Genomic DNA, 23324 nt, shown 5'->3' with positions numbered 1-23324 from the left:
CGAGCCACGGACCCCTCCCCTCTCCGGGGACTCCTCGACCCAGGGACCTCTCCCTGTTCCCCCTCTCTGGGGATCCCCCGAGCCACGGACCCCTCCCGGTCCCCCCTCTCCTGGGACCCCCCGAGCCACGGACCCCTCCCCTCTCCGGGGACCCCCCGAGCCACGGACCCCTCCCCTCTCCGGGGACTCCTCGACCCAGGGACCCCTCCCTGTCCCCCCTCTCCGGGGATCCCCCGAGCCACGGACCCCTCCCGGTTCCCCCTCTCCTGGGACCCCACGGACCCCTCCCCTTCGCGGGACCCCCCGCGCCCCCCCGTCCTTCCCGCTCCTCCGCGTCTCGCTGTCGCCACCCGGTGGCCGCATCGCGTTCCTGCAGCCCCGACGGCGCGGCCGCGGCTCTCTCCGACCCAAAACCTGCTGAAATAGCCCCAAACACTCACCTGAGGGTGCCCCAGGACACTGCGGCGTTCCCGCGTGTCCCCTCACACCCGCCCACCCGCTGTGTCACGCGGGGGGTGGGAGGTGACAGTCCCACGCCGTCCCCAGTTCAGTGTCACCGTGGTGATCACCGAGGGTTGTCACAGCATCCTTCGTCCAAGTGACACCCACCCCGTGAGCCCACCGGGTGTCCGTGGCACAGGCGACACCGGGGGTGTCTCCAGCCCACTCCCCCTCCCAAAGCAGAGGGCGGCAGCCACCGGCTCCTGGGTAATATTTTAATGTTATATTTGCAGCATAAATAAAAGGCACGTTACATGTTTGGTACGACACGGCCGAGGGTGGGGGCGGGAGGGGGGGCTTGGGAAGTGTCCCCCGCGTCCCCCCCGCGTCCCCGGGCCCCGCGGGGGCTGTGAGGACCCGCTCACAGGAGCCCGTGCGGAGCGGGGGGTCCTTCAGGGGCTGCGGGGGGGAAAGGGGGGGTGGGAGGGCGGAGTTTTCAGCTAAAAAGGAGCTGCCCCGCGGCGGTGGCCGATCTACGATATATGGGTGCATATACGTGTCGATATGGACTGATAGATACTACACGGTTACGCTTCTCGGGGGGGATGGATGTCCTTTTTTTTTGGCTTCTTCCATTATTGATCGTCAAAGCTCGTGGTACAAAGCAGCAGGGTGGGGGGTGGGGGGGACCAGGACCCTCCTCCCTGTCCCTCTGTCGCCTCCTGGGCTCGTTTTGGGGCATCGCCGCTGCCAGAGCCCAGGTGTGCACGGAACGGGAGGGAGCACTGAGCAGAAACGGGGCCACAAGTCCAAAAATGACACATTTCCCATCAGAGCTGTCGAATTCTGGATCCAAGGACCGATCAGGGTCAGAAAAAGCTGCACCAACCCTTCCCACCTTCCCAGTCCTGAGGGAGTTGGAGGCCAACAAGCAGAATTTCACCTCTGCCACAGGGAGAGAAGGAGCAAGAGCTCCTTCATCTCAAACTCCCCCGCGGCCTGTTTTCAGCCATTTGTTCCTATTCCATGTTACAGTTACAATAAAATTGGTAAAATTCAACTCCCACCGGCCAGTGCTGCTGTCTGGGCTCCCCCCAGCTCAACCCCAACATAAAGGAGCTCCTGAGAGGGGCTCCCACATCACCCTCCACCCATTCAGGCTCCAGCAGAGAGATGGGGATCCCCATGATCCAAACAGCTACTGCAGGGATGGGATTGCAGGGGAAAGAGGTGGGATCCTGGGATTCCTCAGGGTTCCTGGGAAGCCCAGGGCTGGCAGAGCAAAGTGCAGGTGCCCGGCACTGCCGAGCGGGGCCAGGGCTGCCACCCCCTGGCAGCCTCAGAGAAGCAGAGAAATAAATCACCACACAGCAGAAATCAGGTGGGTTTTCCCCAAAGGTGGCTGCAAAGTCTTTGATCAAGCCTTGAAACAGCATGGGGAGGATAAGGAGGAGGAGGAGGAGACAGAACCATCTTCATCCCAGCCATCCTCATGGCTCCAGGGGAATCTGGCACCACTGACCCACCAGAAAATCTGACTTCCCATCCAAAAACACCCCAAGCCCCAGAATGTCCCCATCGCCACCACCACGGTGGCCTGGAGAGGGAATTGCCCCCAAAGGAGGCAGTGAGGGAGGGGAGGATGATGAGGGTCACAAACCAGCTCTTCCCAGTGGCTCGGGGAGAAAATGCCACTCCCTGAAGCCCAAAGGCTCCCTGGGAGCACAGACCACTCTGACACTGGATCTCCTCAACCATCAGCCAGAGGGGCTGGAAGAAACCCCCCTCCCTGGGGAGCCTGAGAGCCACTCAAAGCTTTAACTCCTCCCCTCCTTCCCCTGGAGCAGCTCCCTTTGGGGTAAAACGCCCCTGAAATGGGCACAGGGAGCTCAAACTGTGACTGAAGCAACAGAAGGTCCAGGGACAGCCAAATGCTCGTTCCCTGCTTATTCCTGCCCAGGTTTGGAGCTTTCCAACCACCTTTTCTGGTGTTTGCAGAATTTTCAAGGCACTGAAGCGCTGGCAGACGTGGGAATGGGGTGGCACCAATGGCATCCAGAGCTCTGGGGTGTGGAGGGATGGGGAGAAAAGCTGCTCCTGCACCCCCATCCCGAGGGGGCCACAAGGATTCCCTGGCAGTGAGGCAGGAAAAGCCCTTTGTGGGCAGCAGGCTCAGCTCTCCCACCACACAAAATCCAGCCTCTTTTAACCCCCGAGGGTAAAACAAGGGGCTGGGGAAGCTGCTGCCTTTGATCCAAACACTGTTTCAGATTTTCCACCTCTCCACTCTTCACTCATTCCTGATCCTGCCAGCAAAGCCCCCACTGCCCTTTGCCTCTTCTTCTCCCCAGCAAACAGGGAACCAGTGGTGGGAGCAGCCCAGAGCTCCATTCCTCCTTTCTTCCTCTTCCCACCAACACTTTTCCTGCAGAGCTGAGCACTGGGATGGCCCAGAGGAGCTGCCAGACACGACCACTCACTCCACACCCCGGGATGAGACCAACAGCTGCCAGCCAGGGCAAAGATCCTGCACCTCCTGCAAACCCTCAGCTTTAGAACCTGAGCTCCCCAAAATGGGCCTGAGCCCCTGCTGTGCCTCACCTGGCCCAAAGCCCTTCTGGCCACATCCTGGGTTAGGACAGAGAACACTGGAAATATCTGTGAATGCAGGGACTGTGCAGGAACAGCGTTACAGGAGGAAAAGGGGGGTCTAGGGAGCTGTGTGAGATCCAAACCAGAGGGTGGATGTGACCTCAATCACTGACAGGAGCTGTGAGGAGCAAGAGAAAAGAGGGGAGCAGAGGAGCAGCAACACAAACCAACCCAGACCACGTGTGGTCAGTATGGCCACAGAGTTGAGGAACACCTGGGAAAGAGGGAGGGGAAGAAGACAGATCCCATCAATGGAAAAACCCAAACCACTGGACTTGATGAGATCCCAAGATTCCTGCTCAGCCTTTGCTTTGGGTTTTGCTGTCCCTGGAAACCTTCCAAGTCTGGAGAAGCCAAACAAAATCACTTGGACAAACCAACTTGGCTCCAAAGTGGCGAAGTGCAACCTGAGGGGGAGGAGGACTCGGCTGAGGAGGGACCTGTGAGGGGGAGGAAGACCAACAGCTGATGCAGGTCCATGGACTGGGACGAGATTCCTTCCAAGAGCCTGAACACACGTGAAACCCCTTCCCATTTCCAGACTACTGGCTCCAATCACTTGCCCAGGGCCAGCAGCAGCTCGGGAAGCACAAGACGGGCACAGACAAACACACACGTGCCCAATGCCCACCTGGCAGGTCAACACACCTGATTCCAAGTCTCAAAACATGGAGGGTGGGTTCTTAACCTGCCCTATGAACTGGAAGCTCCACGAATCCTTAGTTTGCTCTGGCTGGGAAGCAACAGAGGCTCTGTCATTGTGAGCTGAACATAATCATGAGGAGGAGGCAAAAGACCAGGCAGAGACACCATTCCATGCTCCCTCCCCTCAGAACAGGCAACTCATCCATGATTTAAGGCCACCATTATTAAGGTCATCGAGGTCATGTGCATGGGAGACGCTCCCTGGGAACGGAGGGAGGGGTTTGCTCAGGTGTGAGGCAGATCTGGGGACTCACAAGGCGCTGCCTGCTGGGTCCTTCCCTGCATCCCAGAGTGCCCAGCCCTGGGGATGTCCATCAGCACTGGTTTGCCAAAGGGAAGACGGGAGCAGCCCCAGGGCTGCCTGAACAGGCCGTACCTTTCCCAGCACCCGGTGCAGGAGCAGCACCTGCAGCTCCCAGTGTGGCACAAGCCACCAGGAACACGAGTCCCCTTCTCCCAGCCACATTTACAGCGTTCACACTCCCACCATGTCCAAGAGCCATTGCTGGGATTTGGGACCGAGGAGCCCGACCTCAATCCCTGTACCCTCGGAGCTCCAGGAGGCTCCTGCATGAAGGTGCAGCGTTTCAGGGAGCAGGAGCAGGGATGAGCAGACGCCTGGGAGCAGCACTGAGTGTCAGAGGCTCCACCAGCCCCTCTGCCGAGGAGGGAGGGACAGGGAGAGGGGCTGGGAGCAGGGACAGTGCCCAGTGCCGAGGGGATCCCACGCACAAGGTTTAGTGTTACCGTAACGGATACCTGCAAGCCAACCTTTCCAGGTGCTCCACGGAGGAAGCTCTGGGAGCTGGGGGGACTCTGCCCAGGGCAGCAGAGGGACCGGGGCTGGACAGGCTGTGCAGTGGGAAAGCGCCAGAGCTGCCCTTAACTCACAAAAAAAAAAAGAAAAAAAAAAGAAATGCAAATCCTGGTGGGCCCGCCCTGGGCAGGGCCGGGCCGTGGTCAGTCTGTGCTCGGCTCCGGGCCATCATCTGCCGGCAGACTGCGACTGTGGGGCCATGATGACGTGCGAGGGCAGCCCCAGCTCTGTCCTTTGCCCTGCCATCTGCGTCAGCACCGAGGTGGCCACGGCCTCGGCCGCCGAGCGCACGCTGAGCCCGTTCGGGGCGGCCGACACGGAGCTGTGCTGGATGACGGGCGCGGGGGAGCCCGTGGGCTCCGAGCTCTCCTTCGGGCTCTCTGCTCCAGCAGGGAAGGGGGAAAGAACAGGACAAGGTCAGAGGCAGGCTGGGATGGGAGGGAGGTGTTTGCAGCACGGCGAGGGGGTGGGGTGGCTGCTGCCCTGCACTAGGCAGACTTTGAGGAATAGTAATGGGGATTGTAAACTTTGGAAGTTAACAGGGAAAAAAAGTGTTTCTGCCCTGGGTCCTGCACGGAGCCACCACCTCTGCAGGGCTGGGACATCCACGACCACCTCACTCAGGCCGTGAGTCACTGCAGGGAGTGCCAATGCACAGACTGTGCCAGACCCCCCCAGGACACCATTCCCAGAGAGGGGATTGAGAGGTAACCCCCAAGGACATTGGCTTTTTTCATTTCTATTTTTTTTTGCTTCCTTGGCTTTTTCAGTTCCCCCTTCCATTCTCTCATCTCATCTGTCTCTGCCTTTCCTCCCATTATTCCAGGCAACACTAGAGGACTCCAGTGTCCTCCCAAAGCCTCGGCACAGGCACCACAGCCTGGAATTGGTACTGCAGACAGTACAGAAGGATCCAGGATTGTGTTTAGCTGCTGGGTTGATTATAATGAAAAAGGCAGCATTAAAAAAAAAAGGAAAAAAGGAAAGAAGGTAAAAAAGAGGCTTTTTTACTTCCAAACTGAGCCAGTTTGATTGGAACAGCAGAGAATGAGCTATGGAGCCCTATGATGTCATTTATAGAGTCTGGCCTTTCCTGACTCTGGCTTGGCTTTGGAGCAGCAAGTTTTTAACTTCAAAGAGCGTATCAAGTGCTTGGCATGTTGCCAGAAGCACGGAAAGACTCCAGGGAGAAGCAGAGATATGGATCTCTGTCAAATATCTCACATTAGAGAGGCAGAGGGAGACACACACCTCCTTCCTTCGGTGCTGCCCTCACTGCAAGAGCTTATACACCAGGTTAAAGTGACAACCTGGGGGTTCTTCCTCAACATGAGGCTGTACCAGCACAAAATGCCCTGTGGCACATGTGGGATTCTTGGGGTGTCCTGTGCAGGGCCTGGAGTTGGGACTCAATTAGCCCTGTGGGCCCTTCCCAGCCCAGGGTGTTCTATATTCTATATGCCATATGCTCTGATTTCTGTGCCACAGCTCTGCCCTGTCACTGCAGTGAGTGGAAGGTGATGGGGCACAGACTGAGATGAGAACTCCCTCCCTGCCTTTACATCTTATGCATCTTGATCTGCTGAGACCCACTCAAAGGCTGCAGGGACCAGCAGAAGCCATCACTCACCCAGGTAGCCCTGTGTCTTCTTCTGCAGCGCTGTGACAGGACAGTCCTTGTGGGCCAGCAGCAGCTGCTTGAGCTGAGCCACCTCATTCCTCAGCAGCGTCACTTCATTCTGATGGGGACAAACACATGTGGGCATCACTCACAGCAGCCCCAGGATGTTCAGGGATGCAAATTCCCATTTGGTGTCTACTCTGAGATGCCTCTGGCACAAGAACATCCAGCATAGTTCCTGGGTTTGAGGAATTTAAGACATGGGCTGCAGTGCTTCTCTGCACTCTCTATGATCACCTAACCCTGGGCAGAGGTTTTCCTGAGCCCTCCTGCCAGTGCTACCTGCCTGAGGGACACTCCAGCACAGTGCTGCCTGCCTGAGGGACACTCCAGCATGGTGCTACCTGCCTGAGGAACACTCCAGCATGGTGCTACCTGCCTGAGGGACAGTCCAGCACGGTGCTACCTGCCTGAGGGACAGTCCAGCACGGTGCTGCCTGCCTGAGGGACGCTCCAGCATGGTGCTACCTGCCTGAGGGACACTCCAGCAAGATGGTACCTGCCTGAGGGACACTCCAGCACTATGGTACCTGCCTGAGGGACACTCCAGCACGATGGTACCTGCCTGAGGGACACTCCAGCAAGATGCTGCCTCTGGTGGGACACATGGGAAAATAAAACCAGCTCAGCCCAAGCCAGGCCATAGGGGACATCACAGCTCCTCCACACTTTTGGTACCTCTGTGAGCTCCCATGAGCCAGGTTTGCTCCCCAAAAAACTGTACAGCAGATTGTTCCTTTGAAAAGCAGGAGAGGCAGCAATCCTGCTCCAGAGAGCAGCATGTGGGCTCTGCAGTGCAGGGTGGACGTTCCCTCCAGAGCGATGTTCCCTCCGGAGCGACACTCCCAAGGCTGGCCAAGGGCTGTGCTCAGCCCCAGTTACATACTCACGCTCAGCTGGATGTTCTGGGTGGTGAGTTCCTCAGCTTTCTTCTCCAGGGAGGACACCCAGAGCTTGCGTTTCTGCCGGCAGCGCGAGGCGGCCGCGCGGTTCCGCTCCAGGAAGCGCTGCCGGCGCTCGTCGGGATCCTCGTCCACCGTGCGCTTGCGGCGCCCGCCCGTGCTGGGGGTGGGCTGGGCAGGGGACACCTGGGGATGGCACAGGGGGAAGACACTGAACAGCAGCTCTGGGGCAGGAGGGACACAATGGTGTCACCACGGCTTGGCAGAGCTGAGGCTGGGAGTGCTCAATCCACTGCCACACCCACCAAGGCACCTTCTCCACTTGGGGTCAGGCAGGTATGGAGCAAATTAGAGTTTTTGAGTGGGCAGTCTGCTTAAAAAATTAACTTGGGTTCACTTTTCCTCCACATCTTCAGCTGAACAAGCTCTTGGAGGTAACTGGTACCAGAAGATTCTGTACCGCTGCAGGTTTCCTGGTTTTATTTCGGGAGAACAAAGGAAAAGCCAGCGAGGGCTGATGGTGCAGCAGCCCTGACTGCAAGGGGCAACTACATCCCACACCCAGGGAGTGCAGCCACTCTCCAGCACTTGCTGTCAGGCAGCATATGGATATTAAAACTTCGGGAAGCCCATCCAAGTGCCGGAGCAGGTGGCGATCCTGCTGGAAGGTTGGCATTTGGCTGGCTGGCAGAAGCCAGTGGAGCTGATTGCCTGAGAGGGGAGCGCTTAACCTTAACATTCTTTCCAAACTCCAGACCTCGTCAGGCAAATAAAAGTGGTGCTGGAGCTTCTGCCTGGTGGGCTGTGAGTGCGTCAGTGCTGAAGAGGCACTGGAAAAACAAGGTTTTAACCCATTGTGAAAAGGAGGAAGCTACAGTTTTCCTGCTCTTTCCCCAGGCCCAGGAACCCCCAGGAACACCCTCTGGGGCAGCAGCAGCAGCAGCAGACCTGTGGCTGAGCCGGGGAAGGGGCATCGGGGTGCTGGACCAGGATCTGGCTCTGCTCCGGACGCGCCGTCACCATCGTGCTGGCTGAGCCCACCACCAGGTTGCTGCCGTTCAGCGAGGAGGAGGCTGTCAGGCTGGCCTTCAGCCTCTGTGGAAGGAGCAAAAGGGACATCAGGGACCTGCTCTCAAGGCTCTGAGCAGCTCCTATGCCCCAGGGAGCCACAGTGCTGGGAACGGGCTCTTCAGAGGCTGTGGCTGACTCAAGTCCAACTGAATGCCACCACCATCTGGCCTGCCTGAAGAGAGAGTGGTGTCCAACCCAAGAGACAGGTGTCACATCCCAAAATTGCTACTGCCACTGGCACCAATCCCCTCCCCAGCTGGCAGGCTCCATGGAAAGCCCAGGGACTGAACAGGCTGCAGAGCCCAGATGTCCTTGAGCACCCCCAGAGGGGTCCTGGGGGACAAAGAAGGACCCATGTGTGTCTTGCAAGTCCTTTCTCTGGGCAGCCAGACCAGGACAGCTGTTTTGTGCCTCAGTTTATGCCATCTCTCCCCATCTGAGGCTCTGACCTGTGCATGAGTCCTGTGGACCCCAAAAAAGGAATGGGGACAACATGCTGGCAAGTGTGAGCAGCACTGCTGGGACAGGTGGGTGTGCAAACACCTGCCCAGCCAAAAAAATGGGGTTTCACAGGATCATGGAACCACTGAGGCTGGACAAGCCCTCTGAGATCATTAAGTCCAACTGTTTCCCTGGCACTGCTGAGCCATGTCCCCAAGTGCCACAGCCATCAGGTTTCCTTCCCCTCTGTGCCTGAGCCACGAGGAGCCATGGGAGGAAAGTTCCTTTCATAAACTCTTAGTGAAAGGGTTTGATGTGAGAACCATGACCAGGATGTCTTGAACTCCAGCTCAACCTCTCCTCCCACTGCTCTGCCTTCCTCAGCCCCACCTCTATCCCATCTCCCACCCTGGAAACAGAGCTCCAGCTTTACCACCAGCTGCCCTCACAGGCTGGGGACAGGATTTGTCCCGACACTCTCAGCCTCCTGAGCACTGAGCACTCCAATGTTCCTGCTGGCATTTCCAACACCTGTGCTGGGAGCAAGAAGTGCTCTGATGGCTACACAGGATTCCAGAGGAGTCCTGGCTCTCCCTGGAGGCTGAGGGGGAAAAGCCTCCAGTTGGGAGCTGTGTCTGGAGGAGGTGGTGAAAGCTGAGGGGGATAACACCAACACTGTGGCCCTGGCACCCTCCCCAACACTCACCATTTTGGCTTCAGAGTGCACTGGGAGTCCTGAGGGGGAGATGGAGCCGCTGCTGTTGATGGGTGGCCCAGGAATCCCAGGAATGTTGGGCACCATGGACATGGGCCGAGCCAGCTGTGGGCGAGGGAGGGACACGGGTTGGGAACTGGAGCTGCTCCACAGAGCAGCTCTGCAGTAACTCCCTGACCAAGCACGTCTATAAATCCTGACAAACGTTCAGCTACAGCCATCCATCATTCCTGCTGTCACCAAAGGCCACCAGCCACGTTGGTGGCCACAGTGGCTGTTCCAGAATCACGCAGCAAACCAGCCCAGCATGGAGCAGAGTGAGGGGGCAGCTCCTTTCCCTCCCTCCCAGTGGGCTCTTCCCCACCAGCACAAGTAGTGGGTGAGAGGGAGGGTGTTGGATCCCTTCTGGTTCTATTGCAAAGCTGTCACAGTGCAAAGGGGTGGTCACAGCATCCCCTACTCAGCTTTCACTCACCAGAGGAAGGGAAAACCAGAATTTGAAGATGTTTGTAAAGCCCCTTGGGTGGAAAAGCACTGCAAAGTGGGAGGGAAGGGGCAGGGATGGTTCTGTGCCCACAGGCCATGATGAGAGGTGCCTGTTTTGAGTCAACACTCCTGTCCCTGAGGCAGAAGGTCTTGGCCCTTGTGCACTCAAAGCCCCAGGGACATGCCCAGCAGGAGAGACAGGATTCCCAGGGCTGGGATCATGAGCTGGACAGCTCAGAGGACACACACAGCACCCACCAGGCAGATCTGCAGTGACTTTGCCCCACAGAAAACTGTGCACAGAAGCCCAGCCTGAGGCTGGTATGGACATTTCCCTGGCCAGCACACACCAACATGTTCCCTGCAAGCTCCGATGGTTTCAGTGCAGGCACATTGTTCCAAATGGAAGCAGCTAATCAGGGATCCTGCAGCTCCCAGCCCCAGATCGATGGCATGAGCCATCTGTCTGGGCACAGATTTGCTTTTTTCCAAACTTATTGCCCTCTAGTGTGATCCACACGTTATTGCTGCCCTGCCAGAGCTGCTCCCTCCTCCTCTTCCTCCTCCTCCTCCAGTCTTGTCTCGCACCGAGGGGGAGAGAGATTTTAATGTTTGTGAAATGGAAGTGTCTGTGTGTGTGTCTGGCAGGGGAAAGGCCAGTCCCTCCTGCACACGGGGCTGTTCTGGAAGCTTCTCTCACCGATATGACAGAAGGCATCTGGACGGGGGGGCCGGGGAGCACGGGCACGGTCTGGCCATTGGCGAGCTGCACCACGAGTGGGAGGGACCCTGTGGGAGACCTGAGGAACAACAAGTGAAGTTCTCATGGATTATTCCACGTTCATGATGTCCCAGCAGCGCCAGGAGCTCAGTGAAGCAGCGTGAGTGAATCCACTGCATGGATTTGGGCTCATTTCCCCATTTCTGAATGGTTTGGTCTGAAGGGGAGGGTGGGCAAATCAACCTCCTGCCCTCTTCTGTGCCAGTGTCACATGGAGGTGACCCGGGCTTGCAGCGATGCCAATGGCTCTGCACTTTCATGGCAGTGTCACACCAAGGTGACCTGGGCTGGCAGCGATGCCAATGGCCCTGAGTACTTGTGCAATGTCACACTGAGGTGACCCAGCACCCCTCAGGGCTGGCAGGGACACACAGGGCTGGCAGGGCTGCCCTGGGCATACTCCAGCTGCCCAAACAGCACAGCTGCTGAAGTCCTGAGTCACGAGGGCCACCTGAACAGAGAGAGAAACACATCCGAGGGCTGCTGGAACTGCTCCTCCTGCACCAAGCCTGGCACCAGGCAGCTGCTTCTGCCCACCAGGAACCTCCTGGTCTGTCCATTGTTGAGCTCCCACAAGGAGGTTTTGCAAGGATTCAACTTTCCATTAACAAGAACTTCTGACCCCAGAGAAAACCCCTGGGGTGGATGCTGGGCTGGCTTGTGCTTACACAGGCTGAGGCCCTGGGAAATGGGAGACAGGAATTGGGAGACAGGACATCCCAGCTTGCTGCTGGCTAGGGAGGAGGTGATTGTGCTGGAAACTAATTGCAACAAATTAAAAATACCAGGAACTGCTTCCATTGCAGATCCCTCTGGATACACCCCAAGCAGGGACATCCCCCCCACCTCCCATCCCACCACAAACCCCACTGTGCTCCAGCTCCAACCCTCCAGACTCAGCCTTTCCAGGAGAGTGCAGGAAGAGCTGGAGCTGCTCCAGATGAGGGGGAGTGGAAGGAAACCAATCCTGCTGCAGGGGCTGATCTCCTGCTCCTCCTCTCCCATCCATATCAGTGCTGTGGGGAACCAACTGGAGGCAGAGCCGAGCTGGGATCCCGGCTTTGCAGGAGGGAGGGTAAAATAAATCTGCTGCTGTCTCCTCTGCCAAGGCCAGGGAAGGAGGAGGCTGTGCTGGCACAGTGGGAGGAGCAGGGGATGTGGGTCAGAGGGGGCAGTTCATCCTGCCAATAACTCAGGCTGGAATTTTTAAGGCTGCCTTGGGAACGTCAACGCTCGACCCTCAGTCATTTCTATTAGGCATCCCAAATCCTCCAGACTGCTTTGGAAATCCCAATCTAACCAGGCAGTTACAGGGAGGTCACAGCCTCCCCTCAGTCTGTCACACTGACACCAACCCCATCGTGCCAGCAGTGGCCCTAATGAAGGGACTCTTGTTACTGCTGCAGCTCCACCTCTCTCTCCAGGTGATCTGGGCTGCAAAGAGCACAGCAAATAATACCAAAGTCCAACCCACTCCAGTTCTGATTTTCTTCTGTCTCCAAGCACAAGGGGACACCTTTCTGAACAGCTCTAGAGCCTCTGCCTGAGCTGCAGAGGCTGTAACAGTGCCCTTTCAACCCCCAGGACAATCACTTAACCCCTTCATGCCTCAGGACAGCATTTCAAACTTTCCACCAGGATGTCTGCATTGGTGGTGTCAGAGGTCAAAGGAAAACACACACAAACCCATGAACCGACAGCCCAAAAATACAGACTGGGCTGGTTAATGCAGGGAGCCAGCCCTGAGCAGGGGTGATCAGGGAAGCCAAGGCCATGAAGCAGGAGCATCCAGGGCCACTGAGCAGGAGCATTCTGACACCAAACATACAGGGGGATAAATATGCATCTCCCGAGGGCACAATGTGCTCCAGAGGAGACAAAGCCTCTACCCAGGTTGTTCCAGGGCATACAGGAGCAGGTCCTTGGCTCTGCCGAAGCAAACAGCCCCCAAGGCAGGGCTGGCTGGGCACAGGAGGTAACATTAGAGAGGCAAAAGCTGCCTGGGAAAGTCCCCCAGCCGTTACAGCTCCAGACAATTCGGCAGCGCCGGCAGCCGGCGCCGTGCTGGCATGTTCACGTTCAGGGAGAGCTTTCATCTCTCCCCACGGTGAGTTTTGCCTCATTTCGTTACTCCAGGACAATCAGTTCCTGTTTCCTGCACTCCAGCCCCCATGCCAGCACTTCAGACAGTGCCCAGAGAGGCCCTTATGCCCACGCAGCCATGGTGGGGCCCGTGGCACCTCGTTTTGGCACTCAGGGAACTCACTCAGGGGGTAATTCCTGCCCCTGCTCCGTACTCACCCCAGCTGCCTGTTGGAGGGGGGAGCCTGGGTGATGACAGAGGTGGGGGATGGCAGGGTGGGGTGCAGGGGGTCGTAGCCCAGGTGCAGGGGCAGCGATCCAGGGCGCACGATGGTGGGAGTGGGCGTGGAGATGATGACAGGCTTGGAGGGGATCTCCTGAGGAGGAAAACAGAAAACAGGGGACATGCTCTTAATTATCAGTTGATTACCACTGGGCTGACTCTTCCACCTGACAGCTTAGAGGTGGTTTAGGGAAAATTCAGGCACTTTTGTCAGAGAAACCAGGGGATGGACAGGAGAACCTGTCCCCAAACCACACATATCAGTGCAGGGAGTGGGGCACAGGAATTTATACTCCAGATAATCTCTCTCTCCAAATTAGGGGCTGGGACGTTATGGAGGTGGTGAAAGCGTCACCTGGACTAACCTGCTCCAAATCCCCACCCCACAGGATACAGGGAAGAGCAAGGCTTTCTGCAACACCAAACCCACCAGGAGCCTTCATGGCAGCAAAGGTGTATTGTAGTGAACCAGCTTTCCTCTTTCTTTCTCAAATGAAGGGAAGTCAGGCTTCAAAGAGCCCAAATCAGGCCTGGATGGCCACCTGGACAAACAGCTTGTTCCCACCCAGAAAAGGGACACCACCACCTTATGCTGGGGAGCCCCACCTTCTCCTTGTGCTGGGGTGACCGTGGGTGGGACACAGGACTGTCTGGTGGGGACGAGTCCACCTCCACTGGCTCCTCCTCTTTGATCTTGATATCCGGAGTGGAGGGCAGGGACATGTCCAGGGCTCCGGCACTCTGCGGGAAAACCAGCACGGATTGAAAGGACAATTAGCTCATATTGTTTGTGAAACATTCAGCTGCTCCTGGAGGAAGAGCTCCAGCTCCAAGCTCTTGCCAAATTATTATTATTTATTTGTACTGAAGCAGCATCTGGGAGCCCGAGGCGGAGAGCAGTGCTGTGCCAGCCCCGGCCAAACGGAGACAGAGGCCCAGGAATGACAGTCAGCCCCAGATGGCACCACTTCGTGGGTTCTCCATAACACACACGAGTTTTCCATGGCTTATTGCTATATTTTTTTTAATAAAAGGGCTCTGCGAAGGAGAACAGGTACCAAAGCCAAATGCCTGCGAGTTACAGGAGGCACTGTCATTCACAGAAGAGCTGTAAAGCATTGTATAAATCAGCCTGAATTATTTTATTACCCGATTATCAAAAGCAAACAAAGAGCCATGCAAGTTATTAAATATCTATGAGCGCCCCATTAAAATAAAACCCAACCATATGCCTGAACCTGGCGACTTGCCACCACCCTGGGATCCAACAGTGCCACATGCCCCAGTTGAACCAGTTAATGACTTGCTGGGGATGGGGAAAAGGGCAGGGTGACAACAAGGTGGGGGGACAACTAAACGAGAGGCCACCTGCTGCCTCCCAGAGCTGGAGGGAGAGAAGAGCCGGGAGAAGGCACCACATGGAGCAGTGGAGAAGTGAGACATGGGTGGCAGGATGTGGCACAACACCTCACCAATCCCCCAGTCCTTCCTCCCATCTGGGCAGGGGAAACTGTCCCTAAATCAGCCCTGGTGGCTGTTTGTCCAGCCTGTTCTCCCTCCCTTCACCAGCCATCCCCATGCTCCCCTTTGCTCGCCCAACTGCTGACAGTCTGTCTTGGCATCTCTCCTAACCCTCCTCCTGCAGCAATGTCAGTCCTCTCAGAGGAGGAAAAACTGCAGCTAAAGGGTAAATCCGGGCACAGAGAGCGGGATGAGGCTCCAGATCCTCTGCCCTTCCCAGATTTCCTGTGGGCTTTACTCGCAGTGGGTGCAGTAACCATTTACCTGCCCTCTTCAATCAGAGATGCTGCTCTGGGAAGCACAAAGGAGCAGGGATTAACATGCAGAGAAGTTTCAAACCACTTAAAGCGCCTCCAGGGAAGCTCCTGCTGTGCCTGTGTTTTTAATTAACGTGCTGGTGCGAGACCACCCTTGGAACCAGAGGACAAACACAAGTGGATGCTGGAAGGGCCTCAGACCCTCAGGCAGCAGCTCCAGCCGGGTCCGGGGGCTGAGCGGCCAGCCAGGCTGGGCACCTGCCTGGGCAGGGGCATTTAAGAGGAAGGAATGATGCTTCTCCTAATGCCCGACTCCATCCCGGGCTTCAGCGGCTGGCGCAGGAGTATTTAGACTGCAGCCACCCTAAATCAGGGCTCGGGAGAGCAGCCCCAGGCGGCAGAGGCAGCCGCAGAGCCAGGAGCTGGGTGGTCTCCCTGGCCAGACAGGCTGCTCGGCATTTCCATGCGAACCCCCAGCGGCAGCTCCTTCCCCGGCTCCGCCAGAACAAAGGGCAGCGCTGGAGCAGCCCCGCCGCATATCAATGAGAGAGATCAATTTCGGTTTAAAGAGCCTGTTACTGCGGAGCGGGTGGAAGCCAGGTTTCAGTTTTAATTCTGAATTCCTCCGTTCCCCATCTCGGGAAGATTTACGCGGCTCCGCTCCCGCAGTTTATTTCCGAGCAGCGCCGCTGACTGCGAGCGTATGTACGGACATACATCAATTTAGTAAATGTATGTGCCAGGCTGAGAGCCCAGCACGCATCTGCTGCTCCTCGGATCCTGCAAAGGGAGGGCGGGGGAAAACGTCCTTAATTAGCTGCTTTCTGATGAGATCCCGTTGTCCTTCAGACCCTCGCGCTCCTGAGGCTGCAGGGGCAGCCTGGATCGATGGCGCTTTGCAGAGAGAGCTCTTTGTTAGGAAAAGCTTCTCCCCTCCGTGGAGCCCCTCTCTCTGTTTCCATGTACCAGACACGCTGGAAATGCCAACGGCACCCGCTGGACCCGGTCCCTTCCCTGTGACTGCCCCTTAGGGGCACCATCCGTTCGGATCTCGACGCCCAGGGAGGCTCTGAATGAGTTTTTGCTCAGATTCTGTCCTGTCCTTCCCTGCAGCTCCTTCCCAAGGTGTGGGATATTTTGGGTACTTCCCCTTCCCTTTTTTTTTTCCTTTTTTTTCGAAGTGAAAAACCAAAGGAATAATAAACCATTAAACCTGTTCTTGGGATCGAGGGATAACCAGCCAGTCACCCAAGCTACAAAAATACAGCCCCATGCAGAGCAGCACATTAAACCTGAGAGCAACTCAGCTCCCCAAGGGCATGTGCCTTTCATCAGTCAGGGCAGTGCCAGCCCCCCAGTCCCTCCCAGCCCCCCAGTTGGCTCCCAGCACCGTTTGATGGCACCATGGCCTTCGCCCCTTGCCTTTTTCTCATCCTCCTCAGCAGCTTTCTTGAACTCGTGCTCAAAGGAACTGGCCAGCTCGTTGAAGAGTCCCACCTCCTCACAGTTCTTCAGGAACCGAGTTGGCGTCGGAGTCTGATCTGGTTTGGGTTGGAACACCAAGAATTGGTCAAAGAGAGGCCAGAAAATGCCTTTTACCCACCTGTGTTCTCCTCTGAGGAACATGGGCTTTGTTTTGTGGAAGTTTGGGTGCTTTGCCACTGAGGTGTGTGTCACCTTCAGAAAGCAAGTTGACAGTTCAGAATGGAGACAATAATTTCTTGTTGGTTGTTTCTCTTGTGTTCAAAAAATAATCACTGCAGCAAGTGGAACTGCAGGGATTTCTGTGAATTCTGGGCTGTGGGTCATGTCCTGTCCCTCACACCCTGAGGTTTTGCTTGTCCTCAGCTGGACAAGGAGGAAAAATCAGGGGCAGGGTGTTGATCTCCCTGAAACAGCAGATCTTAAAAACATGGAGTGATGAGAGGAGAAAGCAACTGATGGAAGCAGCTCCACAGCCCAGCAGAGTCCTCACTGTCCACAGCCATCCCTCTGGGGCCCTTCTCCACCACATTAACACGTTGAGTCATGATCTCTCTGGCCATCACCCAGGCCATAAAAGCAGAAGGAAAATACCCTGTTTCGAGCCAGCCTCCCATTCCCGAGTGCCGGCACGTCGGGAGTCCTGGAGCCCAGCACATCACACCCAAAGGATCCATCTGGCAGAAAAACTGCCAGGATTTTCAAGCACAAAGGGGAGCCTGAGAGAGTTTGACCTGGCCTGCACAATGCACCAGCTGCCTGGTGCTCCTGGTTCCAGTGCAGCACCTGAAGCATCTATGGAAAACGTGCCCCACAATTCCACACCGGGCAGGATGGAGCCTCCTGCATCCCCTGGGATGGGGCTCCAGCAATTCCTTGCCTTGCTGCTGCAGAACTACATTTCATTTCCAGCCTGACTCCAAACCCTCCCCAACTGGGTTTGTCACTAAAGCAAATGCCCCCTTTGGGCACCTTTTTGCTTCCCCCCAAAATCCCAATTCATAAACCAAGGAACTTTGTCAACTAAACCTCTCGGCAGGAGGTTGTTTTTGCAGGGATTTATCAGCTCCCAGGGCTCTTTTCAGATCATTCCCTGTTTAGCAATGTCCTCCAGAGCTGCACACGCCAGTTCAGGGCACAGATCTCCAGCAGTTTCCACAAACAAAGCCGTGGAACCCCTCTGGTCCTGCCATTCCCCCAGCCTGAACCTCAGGAACTGCAGCAGCTCCTGTCTCACCCCAGAGGTGCCCGTTCCCACATAAATGACTCTGCTGTGCCAGCTGCAACCAGCCCAGGGAACAATTCTTTATGATCCTCCTTAGCTCAGCCACAGCACCTCAGCCTGACCCACGCTGGGTCCTGCTCCTGCCACATGGCTGCTGCCCTGGGCTCAGCAGGAGGGAGGGAGGGAGGGAGCCAGGAATCCCAGAGACAAAATGGTGGCTTAAAAAAAAAACCCCAGGACATAAGGAACATCAGGCAGTAACAGCCTGAATCTCACTGCTCAAAGCCAGCAGCGTTTACAGCACTGCAGTGGTGAGACGAGCCCATGTCAGACAGGCTGGCCCTGCACTGGCCACAGATAAATTGGTTTTGGGGGGTTTTAGCTGGTCCTGCACTGGCCACAGCTCAATCATTTTTGGGGGTTTTAGCTGGTCCTGCACTGGCCACAGCTCAATCAGTTTTGGGGGTTTTAGCTGGTCCTGCACTGGCCACAGTTCAATCAGTTTTGGGGGAGTTTAGCTGGTCCTGCACTGGCCACAGCTCAATCATTTTTGGGGGGTTTTAGCTGGTCCTGCACTGGCCACAGCTCAATCATTTTGGGGGGTTTAGCTGGCCCTGCACTGGTCACAGCTCAATCATTTTGGGGGTTTTAGCTGGTCCTGCACTGGTCACAGCTCAATCAGTTTTGGGGGGTTTTAGTTGGTCCTGCACTGGCCACAGTTCAATCAGTTTTGGGGGAGTTTAGCTGGTCCTGCACTGGTCACAGCTCAATCATTTTGGGGGAGTTTAGCTGGTCCTGCACTGGCCACAGTTCAATCAGTTTTGGGGGAGTTTAGCTGGTCCTGCACTGGCCACAGCTACATTGGTTTTAGTGGGTTTTTTTGGAGTTTACCCCAGAGCAACGCCCTGAGTATCAGCCCTGGGAAGTTGGGAGAGGTGGCCAGACCTTGTTCCTTGTGCTCAGGCTGAAGTGTTTCATGCCCCAAATGTTTTACTGGAGAAAGGCAGCCCCAGCTCTGGCAGCTCCGAGGATGGAGAGTGTCATGTGGGATTTTGGCTGGGGGTGAGGCTGGTCCCCATTTCTGTCCCCCCATCCCCACCTGCCCAATCCACCCCCAGAACTGATCCAGCAGCACTGGCCCTCCTGCTGTGCCCCTGTTTGCAAAGGGCTGAACTGAAGCAACCCTTGGGAATCCGAGTTGCTGCCAGCTCCTGCCCCAGTTCCTCGCCATCAGCTCCCATTAGCCTGATCCCATTTGGAATGTGTTCCTCCTGTGGGAGAGCCCTCCCCTGGGAGCAGCTCCCTGCCCTTCCAGCACAGGCTGTGTGAGTTCTCCTCCCATCCTATTCACGGCAACAATTCACTCGAAGCCTTTCAGAAACCAACTGAATTCCCATTTCAACACCGGATTTGGGCTGGAGATAAACTGGGAAAAGGGTGCCAGGCTCCTGCAGCACCTTCATTTCCCTTTACACACTTTGAAGCCTTCAGGAAGCATTTCCCCTCTCCCTGCTTTCAGCAACAGCCTTTTCACCCAGCAGTGCCACAAACCTTTAGAGCAGCCCCTGAGTGGGTCAGGAGGGACTCTGGAACCTGCCAGACAACAATCTGGGGGGTTTGGTTTTTCACCCCAATTTTATAAAGCCTGCATTGACCATGTGCTGTCAGAACTCCTCACTGGGGCTCTGCAAATGTCTTCTCAGCACAACCAGTGCACCTGATGGGGCTTTAATTTATTAACTGCAGCCTAAAAGCTCAGGACAATTGACACCTGGACTGAGAGGGGAAGCTGCTTTGTCAGGTGTGGTTCATCATCCTCAAAGCACACACAGAAATGTGAAAGACCTTCTGGCCATAAATCCTCCAGCCTTAATAAAAAGGGCGAGAGCTACAAAAAAAAAAAAAAATTAAAAAAAACCCCCACCAAACCCCACAAAACCTGATACTACCATAAAGAAAAAAAAAATAGAAACTTGGAAGGCTCTGGCTTTCCTTTGCCCTGATTAAATGCAGATCACAGGAGGGTTTATGGGCGGCAGGGCCGTTGTGCAGTGCATCTGGTCGCTGGCATCAATCTCTCCGCGGCGCTGCCCCGGCACATACCTGCGATGATGACGGAGTCGGTGCGAGCGGGGCCGAATTTCAATGTCATCTCATGCTTGTGTTTATGAACCGCCAGGTGGTCCTCGTTTGTGAACCTCTGAAATGAAACAGTTTAGAAAACGGTGAATAAATGCAGTTCGTGTTTTTCACGGGTCCGTCCTGCAGCGGGTTGGGGGGTGTAACACGATCGGCCGCCGCGGTCTCGGGGCTGGAGAAGGGGTGTGTGAACACGGGCTCAAAATGAAAAGCCATTAACGAGGCTTCTGGGGGCTGGGATGGGGGGCAAGTATTTTTAATAATCCATTTTTTTAAGTGCTGGAGCGATGCAGCAGCTGCAGCCGATGGAAATGCAGCTCTGGGCTGGTGGGCAACATCTCCCTTTATTGCCAGCTGATGGGGCAGGAGGGGCAGTTGGGGGTCAGGCAACTTTTTTGGATGGTGTGAGGCAGAACTGGCCCCCACCTGGTGATTTAGGGAGCAGGATGGAGCTGCTGCCTGCGCCGATCCTGCAAAGGAGGGGGTGCATCTCACCCGCTGCCAAAATTCCACCTGCAGGCAGAGTTGGAGGATAAAAACCCACCCTTTAGGGAGGGTTCAGGGAGGATAAAAATCCCGCTTTAGGGTGGGGGGCTTCACATCCAGGCTGGATGCTCGAGGCCGGTGCCGAAACCCAGACAAAGGGCCGAGCGGCTGCGCCAGCCCCGCGCGCCGGGATGAGGCAGAGGGGGAGAGGCAGGGACGGGGTTAAAGCAAATAACCATAAACCCCGAGGATGGATTGCGTCTCTCCTAATAGACTGCGACAAACAGCGGCCGAGGGCACGGCGCGGCCGTACCGCAGGATTTTTATGCATCCAGCAGCATCGGGCTGGTTCTAGAAAACGCTGCAGCAGCAGCAGCAGAGCCTGCCTGCCCTTTTCCCCTTCCTCTCCTCTCTCTTTAAACCATCCACACCCCAACCCACCCAAAGCCACCTGTTCCTGTGAATCCGCTCAAGCGTGACACCTTTTTCTGATGCTTATTTACAGCTCTGCTGCTTTAGGGAGTAAATCTGGGGTTTAAAGGCTGGAAGTTGCTGCGGCGCGTTCCTGGGAGCCGTGTGGTGTGGGGGGACGTGAGCACAGGCAGGGGGACAGGCCCTTGGGGACAAGGGACCCCGGGACATGCAGCCCATCCACACACAGCCCATCCACCTTCCCCTCAGTGCAAGATCAAGGGGGTTACGCAAAGTGCCCTTCAAAGCATTGGACCAGAAAGCGCTTTTGGTGGTGACTCGTAATTTGGGCTCAAATTTACAAGAAATTAGAGCTGATGGGAGAAAACCCACAAGGTTTTTGCCTGTGTAACTCCAGGCACACACACTGTGGCTTTCCCAGCCTCCACTCCCAGATCCCCTCCGTAACTAAACCTTAAATAAACCTGAAACTAAATTTCTCAGCGGTTTGGCTAAAACACGCCTGGTTCTGGGCTTCTTTCCTCCCTGCAGCTTCCGATCCCCTGCTCTGCTCCAGTGGCACCGGGAGCCCTTTCCAAGGAGCACCACAAACCCCAGCGACACAGAAACATCCCCAAACAAAGGAAGAGCAAGCGAAGCCTTCGCCGAGGCGGAATCCGCGGCACCGGTTCGGCATCGCCCAGGAAAGCACCGGGCTCAGACAGGGAAGGGACACCCACACCTTACCAGGGCTTTGGCCCCAACCCCCCTGTATTTTATGGGATTTGGGTGCCGGCCCTGCTTGCCCTGGTGCTGTTGGCAGAGAGGCAATTGGTGGGTTGGGGTGAACCAAGGGAATAAATCAGGGTTTTGTGCGGAGCAGCCGGGTTGGAGTGAATATTTAGCAGGCAGGCGGCGGCTGGGAGACGGCGTTGGAAATACTGAGCACCAGAGACTGGGGAAAAAAAGGAAAAGGACGAAAATTCCCAATTCTCCCAGTGGGTTTTCTGCTAAACAAATGGGATTTTTAGGTCAAGGAGGGAAGCAGCAAGAGGCTGAGGTGTGGAACAGGGTTGTGCCTCTCCTCACCAGCCCTGGCCCCACATTCCAGCCTGGCCGTGCCAGCACTGGGTTTATTTTAATCTTTCATTTTGCTTCATTGCAGGAATTTTTTTTTCCTCCTTTTTTTTTTTCTCAGGCACTTTTCCTGCGTTCGGGGTGCGTTACAGCTCTATTTAACATCTTTATGTGGGCTCACAGTTCGGGAGCTCTCTCCTTCCCTGCACAGAAACGCTCACAGACACAATATATCTTTCTCCACACATTTCCAAACGCCGAAACCCAGAGGCTGAGTCTGGCACTTGGGTTCTAAATCATGTCATTTTACACAGAGAGGGGAAGCGGGGTGGGGGGAGAGAGGGGGAAGAGTAGGGAAAAAAATGGAATGAGTTAAAGCCACAGCACTGGCTTTAATATTTAATCTCCTTCCATCAGCAGCTGACATACAGCAGGGTTATTTCAGCTGCTATTTTGCGGGTGTCGGAATTAAAAAGAAGATGTTGGCTGTAAAGTCTTTGGGGCAAGGGACAGGCACGGGGCTGACGCCGCCACCTCGGTGCTGCCAGCTGGCCCCATGAGCACCCACAGCCCTTCAGGGCAGCAGGAAAAACTCTGGAACTGCCTCCTGCAGCCCTGAGTTTGGCTTTTCCCCCCAACAAGGGCCCTAAGGCTGCGTTGGAGCAGGGCTGGAGCCCCGGCGGGGTTTGGGAGACACAGGGTTTGCTCACCCGAGACTGTCACAGCTCTTTGGAGCAAACGGCTCCGAGGCAGCTCTGCATTCGTTATCCAACAGGCTGTGACAGCTCCATGGATAAATGTGTTCATTTAAAAATCCTTATTTAATGGGAGACAATGCTTCCAGCTGGACCAACGCGCCGTCTCTGTTAGCGCGAGAGCCAGGGAATAAACGCAGTGGGCTGAAGCCTGGATCTTCAGGCAGGAGAGATTTTTCCATCAGTTTAACAAGCACAACGTGAGGAACAAAGGGTTGCTCCAGGTTTTTCCTATTTCTGTAGAGTCTATGACTGCTTTGGTGCAGAGGGAGGGTCAGGCAAGTGCTGAATGGGGCTGTGCAGGAGCTGCTGGTTCTCCCGGCAGCTCCAGCTCTGGCTGGTTTTTAACCTTGACAGTCCTGTTCAGAGAACATCAACCCCAGCAACACACAGAGCCAAAATTCCCTGTAATACAGAGCAGGTGCAGCTGCAGCAGCAACAAACTGTTCCACTGGTACACGTGTGTGCAAAGGAGCTGTTCGTTCCCCATCCGAGCTCCGGGGCAGCCTCTGCAGGGCTGGAAGGAGAGAGGAGCAAATCTGCCTCCCCACACTCATCACAGGGCTGGATGAAAGAGCTGTCACCAACACGGGGAGGCCAAACTGCTGCTCCCACACTCACTCCAGCCCAGCTGGAGTTACCCTGCCCAGGGACACCATGGCACTGCTGAGACATGGCTGAAACACCTGGATACGAGGAAACAAAAGGGAACTGCAGGTGCCTGCACTGCAGTGTGGGAGGGAAATGATGCACTGAGTGCTCAGCATGGATAAACTGAGCTCCAAGTCATCGGCTTTAAAAGGAGCCACCATGGACTTCACTTCCTAAATCCATCTGGTCCCTGTGCTCCCTACAGCCATCGGCCACAGCAAGGGGCTGGGGATGTCCTGGGGTCTGCCTGGCTCTCTTGGCAC

At 56.0% G+C, this 23324-nt stretch overlaps 1 protein-coding gene across 1 annotated transcript in view; it reads right to left on the bottom strand.

The window, feature by feature from the left end:
- Positions 1–702: 702 nt before the first annotated feature.
- Positions 703–23324, bottom strand: part of LOC139685166 (cyclic AMP-dependent transcription factor ATF-7) — a 63811-nt gene continuing 41189 nt past the window's right edge. Inside the window, exons 3-12 of the mRNA XM_071581789.1 lie at positions 19646–19742; positions 16258–16376; positions 13664–13798; positions 12994–13151; positions 10612–10711; positions 9417–9530; positions 8147–8293; positions 7187–7384; positions 6246–6354; positions 703–4995 (exon numbers count right to left, since the gene is read on the bottom strand). Coding sequence (XP_071437890.1) covers positions 4784–4995; positions 6246–6354; positions 7187–7384; positions 8147–8293; positions 9417–9530; positions 10612–10711; positions 12994–13151; positions 13664–13798; positions 16258–16376; positions 19646–19742 — 1389 coding nt within the window. The 3' untranslated portion in view covers positions 703–4783. The remainder of the gene's footprint in view (positions 4996–6245; positions 6355–7186; positions 7385–8146; positions 8294–9416; positions 9531–10611; positions 10712–12993; positions 13152–13663; positions 13799–16257; positions 16377–19645; positions 19743–23324) is intronic.

This window comes from Pithys albifrons, unplaced genomic scaffold (genome assembly GCF_047495875.1).
Source record: "Pithys albifrons albifrons isolate INPA30051 unplaced genomic scaffold, PitAlb_v1 scaffold_42, whole genome shotgun sequence".
NCBI classification, from domain to species: domain Eukaryota; kingdom Metazoa; phylum Chordata; class Aves; order Passeriformes; family Thamnophilidae; genus Pithys; species Pithys albifrons.
The sequence above is the reverse complement of the archived record's forward strand: the minus strand, read 5'-3'. Positions and strand labels throughout refer to the sequence as shown.